We start from the raw sequence: 11,335 nt of genomic DNA, 5'->3' as shown, positions 1-11,335 counted from the left end.
ATATAAACTATCAGACTGCGTGGTGGGTAGTAGTGGCTTTCAGTAGGCCTTTAAATGAAGCACTAAAACGGCCACACCACCCCATGAGAAGTGTGGAGGAGGTAGCAGCACAAATGTTTTCAGTGCTAGATGCAAAAAATTCATTCTGGCAGATCCGCCTGGACAAGAAGTCCTCAATGAAGACAACATTCAGTACTCCTTTTGGACGTTACTGATTCCTTCGCATGCCTTTCGGCATTAACTCAGCAAGCGGAGTATTCCAGCGCACAATGGATCAGCTCTTTGCTGGATATCCATGCTCAGTCATTGTCGATGACATCATCATCGGAAGCCAAAAAAGGTGCTTGAACGTGTGAAGGAAATAAACCTCAAACTCAACATGCAGAAATGCAAATTTCGACTTGACCAAGTAAACTACGTTGGTCATATCTTCAGAAGTAAAGGTTTGAAAGCTGACCCCTCCAAAACTGCTGCTATCACAGACATGCCATTTCCCACAGATGTCACTTCACTTCACCGTTTCCTGGGAATGGTTAACTATCTTGGCAAGCACATTCCAAACCTCAGTGACATCGCAACGCCACTGAGGAAGCTGACTCACAAAGAGACCGCATGGTGCTGGTTCCAGCAACAACAAGATGCTTTCGACCGCCTGAAAGCATGTCTCTCCTTTCCACCAGTATTGGCCTACTAAGATGTCAAAGAGCCAGTCAGGCTGACCTGTGAGGCGTCATGCTTTGGACTAGGAGCTGCCTCATGCAAAATGGAAGGCCAGTAGCCTTTGCATCCCGCGCCCTTACAGAAACAGAAAGTCAATACCCTCAAATTGAGAAGGAGCTACTAGCTGTTGTGTTTGCATGCACCAAGTTCAGAGACTATGTGTATGGCAAGGCCACCACAGTAGAAACTGACCACCAACCGTTGGGGACTATCTTGAAGAAACCAATTCACAATGCCCCGGCCCGTCTTCAGCAGATGCTGCTACGCTTGCAAAGCTATGACATAAGCCTAATCTACAAAAAGGAAAGCACATGTACTTGGCTGACACTCTTTCAAGAGCCCCTAATGCAACAGACAGTGAGAGCCCATCTGATAGTAGTTCTTTCGACATCATGTCTGTGAGCTACATTTCTACAGCCCGCCTGGAAGAGCTCAAGAAGCACATGGAGGAGGTTGAAGTAATGCACACTCAGTGTAGTTATCCAGCGTGGATGGCCTGCCAGAAAGACTCAGCTGCAGCCTGCCATTGAAGTTTTCTTCCCCTACAGAGATGAACTCACTGTGGAAGATGGAATTGTCATGAAAGGGCAGAAAGCAGTCATTCCAACGTCACTACAAAAGAGTACATTAAGATTGTACACAAAGGTCACCCAGGCATTGAAGCGACCAAACGCAGAGCAAGAGGTATCATCTTTTGGCCATCAATGTCACGAGACATCACTAAAGAACTACTTTTTTGCACAGTGTGCAGCAGCACAAAACCACATCAGCAAAAAGAACCACTTCATCTCCATCCAGTTCCAGACCTTCCGTGGTCCACAGTTGCTACAAACATTTTTGAATGGCGTGGACAACACTACCAGGTGATAGTGGATTCCTATTCTGGATGGTTTGAAATTGACCTTCTACAAAACATCACAGCGACAGTTGTAATTTTCAAAATGAAAATAACATTTTTCATTGCACGGTACACCACACATACTGCTATCTGATAATGTAAGACAGTACAAGTGTGAGCAATTCAGGAAATATGCTGAGAAGCGGGACTTCATCCACACCACCAGTAGCCCAGAGTTTCCCAAGTCGAATGGACTTGCGGAAAGAGCTGTCAGGAGTGACAAGCAACTGATGGAGAAATCCCACCGGGACAAACCTTTTTTTTTTCTTTTTTTTTTTTTCTTCTTTGTCATGAAAAAGGGACGTTTTTGTCATGAAAAAGGGAGTTTTTTGTGGTTGGTGCACTAGTTGTAAGTGTATATTGTGTTTTTATGTTGATTAAAAAAAAAAATACAAAAAAACATTATTATTATTATTTTTTTTTTATAAAAAATTCTTCCGCGGCCCGGTGGTTGGGGACCACTGTTCTAATGTACATACTTGTTCTTATGCTATCTGAACTCACTATGTTCTCTGCTGGATGTACATATCCTACTGTAAGACCTACACTGTTTCAATGTCCACATTTCTCTGTTGATGCAATTGTTGATGACTGAAGTACTGATATCAACCAAAGCTACTCATCCCACCCCCCGGATTGTAAATAATATAAATAATTAATTGTATATACTATGATGATTAACCTGTGTGATGACTGTATTATGCTGATAGTATATATTTGTACCATGAATTGATTAACATGGACCCTGACTTAAACAAGTTGAAAACTTATTGGGGTGTTACCATTTAGTGGTCAATTGTACGGAATATGTACTGTACTGTGCAATCTACTAATACAAGTATCAATCAACCAATCAATCAATCAAAAATGATATTTCAAATATATAAACCGTATTTTACTTTAAATCATGTATGTATGAGAATAATTAACTAGTACTGTTTTTAATGCATTTATTGTATTGTCTGTCTAATTGTAATAAATGCAGACGAGGCGTGTTCAACGTTGACTCACACAGCGTGCTCATAACCACATTCTAGCTGTCCGCATGACGACATACGACACCACTTCACGGGGCTACCACGCATGCTCGTCACTACTGTTGCATGCTGGGTAGTGTAGTTCTTATACTCCCTAGCCCAAAACATCACAACTATGACTCTTTGGCCCCGCCCCTACGGACGCATGCTTGGAAGACATGCGCTTTGCGGCAAAGTCCTCCTTTTCTCCACACACGCTTCTAAGCCTCGGCACATCTCCTCACATCGCTACTAACTACACTTTATTCATCTTCCGTGTCAGGATAAACTCCACTCGTCTCAGCCACATTTGGAGATTATTAGGCCCGCTTAGCTTGATAGTTGTTTGAGCGCGCCAATTAGCTTAGCATGCTAGTTAGCTTAGCTTGTTAGCCGCTAACAAAGAGACGCGGATTTGATCAACACATCGCTTAGTTAAGATCAAGTGTGAGTGTAAAGTGTTGTGATTGTGTGAAAATGTGCGAAAGAACGATAGCAAAGTATGAGGAAGAACTTTGTTGTGTGAAAATGTGTGAAAGAACGATAGCAGAGTACAAAGAGGAACTTTCTCGGACAAAAGAAGAGAACGAGAGACTACGTCAACTATTGGAAGCTGTTTTCAAGAAACCTCAAGTTGTGTTACACAGAACAGGTTTGTTTACTTCTTACTCTCACATTTTTACTAACTTTATATTTCATCATGAACATGACGTGTTTGCAGCAGTCATTTCCATTAGATCAGGGGTGTCCAAACTTTTTCCACAGAGGGCCGAACACGGAAAAATGTAAGCATGCAGGGGCCATTTTGATATTTTTCATTTTCAAACCATAACAAAATATATGGATTTTTTTTTAATCCTTAGGGCTCCTGGGGAGCATAGAGGGTCTCAGTCACTAAAATGTTAAAAAAAAGGTCAAATTATTATTGTATTTATTTTATTTAAGGCTTACAGTAAATCTCTATATCAACTTGAGGTTGATATAAAGTAAAACAAATAAGCTTTTATGCCTTTTCCGTCAAACATAACTTTGTTTTTTATAGTAAAACTGAAATATGCAGTATTTAGATAGATGGATATGACTTTATTGATTCCTTCAGGAGAGTTTCTTTATTTAGCAATTAAAGCCCTCAAAGATCAATAATGCAGGACATTATTGATTTTAATTATTTAATATTTTTGATTAATCACAGTGAAAAGTCAAATAAAATCCTACTAAATATATTTGAGATCCGAAAGGTTCCCCACTCATAAAGTGATGCATTTTTATTAGATTTTTTTTTTTACTTTTAACACTTAAATTTCAAGATAAACTTCTGATATATATGTCAATTTTAAGTTTGAACTATTATTTTGTTTATTTTATGCTCTTTTTTCCAAATTTTGATGTTTTTATATGACAACCACACAACATATGCAATATTTTTTTCTATACAAAACATTTTAAAGTGATAACTTTTAAGTAATAATTCATTATAACATTGATTTTTTTTGTCATTTGTTTTGAGCAATGGAAAAAAAAAATGAAGAATTGCAATACTATCAATTTTGCAATCTTTGCAGAATGGGTGGCGGGCCGGTAAACGATTAGCTGCGGGCCGCAAATGGCCCCCGGGCCGCACTTTGGACACCCCTGCATTAGATAATGTCCAAATAGAGGTGGTTTGGCACACTTATAATTAAAAAAACAAAACTAATGTTGTTTTTCATCAGATATGTACTAGTATTGTATATGTGGACGGGGGCCCTGCTTTGGTAATAATGTGTACCCCTTTCAGAGATCCCATTTAGTTCCACTTCAAACATTCACATGATGGACAATAAGATGAGATGGTATAACGTGAACATTTGTGGAACCTTTTTACTCGAAGGGGAGATCTCGTTGGAAGCGCGATGTATGAGCAGACGCTGTTTGGGTACAACAAAATGGTGTCTGCCAATGTAGTTTACAATGTCACTACGTCAGTAGTTGTCTAACCCTTTTCACCAAGTACCACCTCAGAAAATACTTGGATTTCCAAGTACCACCATCATAAACAGCATTAAAATACAGTAGCATAGTAGGCCTTAATTATTCATTAAAAACAAGGAAGACACATTATTTAAAGAGTATATTAAATAATTTTAAATACTGTTGCATTACATACAGTTTGAACAGTAACACTGTGTTTGCAAGTAGGAAAATAAAAGACTGTACTTAAATAATACGCAGTGCACATCAGATAGATTCTGGTGCGCATCAGATAGCTTCTAGGATGCAGTTTCCTCAGTTGACCTCTGATCTGGTCCACAGAGATGACTATACATGGGTTTCCGATGACGTCACACCCGTCCCACAATTCCCTTGTCCGCCATCTTGTGCGTCAAAACAAACACTCGTAACCAAGGACGCCTCCGTTGTTATTTTTGTGAGAATGGGTCACACGTGTCGTTTGGGGCTGTGTAAACCGCGCCAATTCAGGACAAAGAACAACAAAGTACTACGATATCCCTAAGGTTATAGTAAAACAGGGAAAGGAAACCGAGCAACTGTCGACAGAAAGGAGCAACCTGTGGCTAGCTAGAATCAATCGAGTGGGATTTACCCCTGATCCAGCAAAACGACGTTATAAAGTTTGCTCTGATCATTTTGTAACAGGTACTTTGAATTATGTTGCTCTCTGTATCGATGATCAAATGTGTTATGGTTAGAATGGATATTAAAACATAGGAGGAACTACTGTGCCTGTGCTTGTACTTAATAACGCTCGACGTCTGACGTTGTTGTTGCACAAATATAACCTTCTATATATAATATAGGCAATCGCTGCTTATTTTTGGACGATTTTATTAAAATTTGAATGAATTAAATCAAGTAACCCTAAACTATGCAGTTGCATAGTTAGAATCATATAGTTCTGAAAATACTTTTGGGTACTATTTATCAAGTGCTTCTGGACGATAGTCTTCAGCATATCCTGGAATCAGAGAAAGTAAGACAGGCTTAATTTTTCGTTTGGATTTTAATTCTCTATACAAGTCTGACAGTTCATCTTGTGTCCCCTTCCGTACCTCCGGTAGTTTCCTCTGTTTTAATGGTGCCGGTGTATCTCCAGATACGATTGCCTTGTCTAGCTTTTCTCTTGTGATGTGAAGTTAATGTCCTGTATGGTCTTGTACCCAACTTTCTTGACTGCAGATGGAAGTAGCCAGTTAGATTTTTCCTGTGTGACTGTCGTGTTGTCCCGCATCTTGACGCTCGTTTCAATGGCAAACAACAATGCAGAAACATGTGAACATATTTCGCCAATACCTGCCATATATGTACAGTGTCCTGATAAAACACGACCCGTCTTCTCTGATATGACCCATGGCACCAAACACATATCAGTTGATCTCTGAGAGTGACGAACACCAGCGATGAGCACACATTTATCTTCCATTGTAGCCAGTTTCATTTCCTGTACCCATCCACACACAAAGTAATTGTACGCTTCGAGCGACTTGTAGCCCTTGAGCTCATCCAGAGTGTAGGCACTAACATTGTTCACCAAATAGTTGACGATGTCGGCGTAACTTATATCCGGATAACATTTTCAATTCGTGCTTTCCCATCTCATACGGATCTTTATCGCCAATATCCTTCCATTTCTGTAAATACCTGGCTTTGCAAACCCCATCTAGCGTCTGTCTGTAGGGAACTTTTACGACTTCTTTCAAATTTCCCGAAGTGGACGTCATTGTTGCTGCAAAAGTGTGGAAATATATTTAGAAAACTGCCGCAGACGAGTAAACAAAGTTTTGACACACAAGATGGCGGCTGACTCGAAGGATTATGGGTAATCGCCGCTAGCGGAAACCCATCTATTGTCTGGTGGAGGTGGAAGAGTAAGGGGTTGCAACCATGGCTGGGGGGGAGAAGAAGAGGGGGTGGCTGCGATGAGGAGTGGGGGGTGGGGAGGACATGTGCTGGTTGAACCGGTTGAAGAAGTTCTTCATCTCAATTGTCCCCCCTACTGCTCTGGTCTTTGTCTTGTGGCCTGTGAGGGTTTTCACACCTTACTAGACCTCCCTCATGTTGTTCTGCTCCACCTTCTTCCTGTTGCTTAGTTTAGTCTTTATTTGAAGGGACAATGCACAGAAACATTAAGCTCAAAGACAGATATGGTCTGTTCCAGATTATAGCTATATAGCTAATTTCCATCTGCAGTCCCTGGCTACCTGTCCTTAGCCTTCCTCACATGTCCTTTCTTCTCCCGCTGTGCTGCTCTCATTGCCTCCCTGTCTCCACTCCTGAAGGCAGCTTTCTTCTTGTTGAGCACAGCTTGAACCTCCTGTGTGTACCCAGGGTGTGTTATTAGGGTAGCACCGAACAGTCTTGGCAGGGCAGGTCACGTCTAGGCAGAAGTTGAGGTGATCCGTAAGACAGTGAGTCAGACCATCAATGTCCTCACCATGTGGAAACTGTGTTCCATTTGTCTGTAACAGAATGACATCACACTAAGACGTTCAGTGACAGTTTTCCAGTGTTTATCAGTGATTTTTCTTCAGTTATTTAGAATTTTTGTACAGTATCAATCAATGTTTATTTATATAGCCCTAACTCACAGGTGTCTTAAAGGGCTGAAAAAAAGGTAGTAAAAACCTTTAAAACAAAGTGTTTGCTAGTGAAATTTTCTGAAATATGTAGGTATATTCTTGCTATCGTTTACATTTTCAGAATGTATAATGTTGTGTTTTAGAGTAATGCTTTGATATTTTTATCAGGTTCAAACACCGATGGTATATCTTAGACAAGACAAGAAGCAAAGAAATCAAACACAGACAGGTTTCAATTTAGCTCATGAGGAGAAACGTCTGGGCTGCAACTTTGTACAGTTTCCCACCACGCTTTGACGAGGGAGTTCCACGCGTCCTCTTTTATTTAAGGCCTTTTCTGATTACATAGCTGCAGCTGTTTCTAAAGGGAGGGGGGCCGTACACAGCTTTTGCACTCAGTCATAAACAGTTCAAAGAAAAGGTGCCTGGAGTTGCGTCAGGTCTGCTCCCTCTCCGCTTCGTGGATCTCGGGTCAGGACAAGGTCTTCCTGTGGCTGTCAATAGATTAAAGAAACCGACACCTCCATGTCGCATCCCATCGCAGACAGTGGAGTTTTACAAGCCTTTTGTTTGATAAGATGAAATACAGTTTTTGTCTTCTAGCAGGGGACCTGAACTTAATGGAACACAAAGTTGTGTTATAACTAATGTACAATTATTCTGACAATTTTGTTATTATTGTTAATATTATCTGGAATCAATTTTTGGCAGCAGCAAAATGGCAATTTGGGTAGTTTTTAGCTCTAAAAAGGGTATTTAAACAACAGTACAGTAGGTACTTGATTTACATATGTGTAAGGCCCATAAGGGTATTCTAGTAGAATATGCAGAGATAAGATATGCCCCCCGCGACCCCGAAAGGGAATAAGCGGTAGAAAAAAGAAGGATGGATGGAAGATATGTCAATATGAAAATGTTACTTAAAATACATTTTTGTCAACAACAAAGTGTCCATTTGGGTAGATATTTGCTCTAAAAGGGAATTTAAACAAGTAAACAGTACAGTAGGTACTTGATTTTGATATATGGAATGGTCATAAGGGTATTATAGTAAAATATGCTTCTGTAAATATGCGATGTGTAAATATCAAAATATTACGTCAAATCACTTTTTGTCAGGCAATATTACATTTAATGACAATTTTACATAAATGAATACATCCAAACCTGTTGTACATATTTATCATGTGCAGGAAGAAATAACAGTTACAGCTGTGTGTATCTTCCAAACGAGAAAGAGGTTTTATCACATCAACATGGGACTAACAACACTCTTTTAAATCTCATCAATACCACAGAAGAGGCAAACTGTCCTTTCCCGGGCACGATAAAGTCTTAAATAATGTCAAACACGTAGCGACACAATAACCAGGAAGATAAAGTGTTTATCTTACACCTAGTAATCCGCTGTGGACAGACCAAGCCAAAACTGCAGCTTCAGCGAAGGAAATACGTTTTCGGCAGGCATTCACATTTTTCCACAACACCCCTAAAGGGACATGGGGGAAAGTCCTAGTTGGAAATACTGCCGAATTAACTCCTGAACTAGAAAGTCAAGGGCGGTCACGGCATGTTCTTGTCGTCGATGTTGGTCAATTTTTTAGGGCATTACGGCAAGTCACAAGGGCAGTCGCAGCTTTTGTCACGGTTGCCTTGGTTAAATTCGAGCCCTGCTAACGGAATTATTTTTTAATCAATGTTATTAATTTGTGTGTTACTTCAAATAACTGACATTATGTAGTTAAGATAAGTTTCATATGAGAGCAGTCTTCACCGGACCGAACAGCAGGACTGGTGTAACAATGACATTATTACACGTCACTCTTTATAACTCCTTGTGCAGATCTGATTGTTCATTATTTAAATGTTGACTTCAGTTTGAAACAAAGGTGCTAACATTCATCGCAGCATTTGGGGAGGCATGTTTTAAAGGGGAACATTATCCCAATTTCAGAAGGGTTAAAACCAATAAAAATCAGTTTCTAGTTGCTTATTTTATTTTTCGAAGTTTTACTCAAAATTTTACCCATCACGCAATATCCCAAAAAACGACTTCAAAGTGCCTGATTTTAACCGTCGTTATAGCCACCCGCCTATTGTCCTGTGACGTCACTTCGTGAAGCCAACAAAAACAAATATGGCGGATAGCACAGAAAAGTATAGCGTAGTAGCTCTGATTCAGACTCTGATTTCAGCGCCGTAAGCGATTCATGTATTGAAACGGATGGTTGGAGTGTGGAGGCAGATAGCAAAAGAGAAATTGAAGAATAAACTGAAGCTATTTAATCATATCACGACAGACAGCGGCAACGAGGACGAATTCGGCGATCGCCACCTAACCAACGATTGCATCTTTTGACCACTGGTACAACTTAAATCCGTCCATTGGTAAGTGTTTGTTTGGCGTTAAATGTGGTTGGAGGGAAGGGCTGGATGAAAATATCGCTACAAATGAGGCATAATGATGCAATATGTACATACAGCTAGCCTAAATAGCATGTTAGCATCGATTAGCTTGCAGTCATGCTGTGACCAAATATGTCTGATTAGCACATAAGTCAATAACATCAACAAAACTCACCGTTGTGATTTCTCTGTTATGGTTTACTAAAGACGTGACGGACGGACACCAGATGGCATTAATGTCCAAAGATTTATTCTTATACAAAGTAAAAAAATATATATATATATTATAGTATATATATATATAATACAAAATATAATAATAATAATAATAACAATACTAATAAACTAGAGAATGATGTGTGTGTCAAAAAACCCAAGAGTGTGTTGTAAGACTATGTGTGTATAGATTAACTGGAGTGTCTTACCAAAGTGTTGGAGGTGCGTGTTGAGAGACGCGATGCAGTCCAATAAGGGCAAGACAGGCAGGGTAGTCCGTGGAAGGAAGCGAGGAGTCGAGGGACGAAGGAAGCAATCTGAGGACGAAGGAGATCCGGAGAAGAGTGAGACGCACAGCTCACTTTGCAGGTGACGGAGAGTTTGTACTTCAACAGATAACTAAGTTCCCGCCAGGATCCCTGGGTCCACTGGTCTTTTAAGCAGCTCACGTCGTCACTCACAGGTGTAGACTGCGGCCAGCTGCGGCGGAGAGTGGGCGCGGTCCGCTTGATGAGCGTGGGGGCGTGTCCGGCTGCGCTGTCAGCGGGCCCTCTGGGTGGAACCGCAGCGGAGGAAGATGCAAACCGCATGTGACACAACATTCTCTGACTTTATTGTTGGATGCATCTGCTTTGAGTGTCGCAGGATATCCACAAATTCTTGCCATCTCTGTCGTAGCATTGCTGTCGTCGGTAAAATGTGCGTCCAATTTCTTGCCACTTTCGTATCTTTTGGCCACTGGTGCAACTTGAAACCGTCCCTGTGCGTGTTGTTACACCCTCCGACAACACACCGACGAGGCATATTGTCTCCAAGGTAGTGAAAACAGTCGAAAAAACGGAAAATAACAGAGCTGATTTGACTTGTTGCGTGTAATGTGTATGAGAAAATGGCAGATTGCTTTACGTTTTAAAGTCACGTTGTGACGTCATCGCTCCGACAGCGAACAATTGAAAAGGCGTTTACATCGCCATATTCACCCTTTTAGAGTTCGGAAATCGGTTAAAAAAACATATGGTCTTTTTTCTGCAACATCAAGGTATATATTGACGCTTACATAGGTCTGGCGATAATGTTCCCCTTTAAAGCAGCTGTTGTGATAGTAGCATTCGGTGTGTGCTCCTCTAAGAATGGCAGTATGTGGGGTACGTGACGAGTAAGTGAGTGGGCAAGTTAAGAGAGGTAGTGCTAGCATGTGCAGGACTGTCAATAGCATGTTGGATGTCCGGTTGTGCCCTGTGGAAATTATAAATAAAGTGAGCAAGTTGTAACTAATTGATGGCCTCATCATTCCGAAGTGAAAGGTCTCCCCTGCTCTCCTCGACTACGGTCTGGGAGCCGACAAGCAGGGAAGGTGTAAAACAGAACTTGCAACCCGGTGCATCCCTGCTTAAAGCGTCACCTTTATTGTTAGATAGATAGATAGTACTTTATTTATTCCGTCAGGAGAGTTCCTTCAGGAAAATTACAATTTTCAGCACAATCCCATTCAAGATCAGACA

The 11,335-nt window shown here is 40.7% G+C and overlaps 2 protein-coding genes across 2 annotated transcripts in view; both read left to right on the top strand.

Moving 5' to 3' along the window:
- LOC133546986 (gastrula zinc finger protein XlCGF8.2DB-like) overlaps nt 1-11,335 on the top strand; it is a 119,001-nt gene that overhangs the window by 68,489 nt on the left and 39,177 nt on the right. The window lies entirely within an intron of this gene.
- LOC133546985 (zinc finger protein 180-like) overlaps nt 2,789-11,335 on the top strand; it is a 20,420-nt gene continuing 11,873 nt past the window's right edge. The window contains exon 1 of the mRNA XM_061892832.1: nt 2,789-3,286. Within this exon, the coding sequence (XP_061748816.1) occupies nt 3,112-3,286 (175 nt within the window). The 5' untranslated portion in view covers nt 2,789-3,111. The remainder of the gene's footprint in view (nt 3,287-11,335) is intronic.

This window comes from Nerophis ophidion, unplaced genomic scaffold, assembly GCF_033978795.1.
Source record: "Nerophis ophidion isolate RoL-2023_Sa unplaced genomic scaffold, RoL_Noph_v1.0 HiC_scaffold_56, whole genome shotgun sequence".
Classification (NCBI taxonomy): Eukaryota; Metazoa; Chordata; class Actinopteri; order Syngnathiformes; family Syngnathidae; genus Nerophis; species Nerophis ophidion.
Note: the sequence above shows the minus strand (reverse complement) of the source record. Positions and strands in the feature narration are given on the sequence as shown.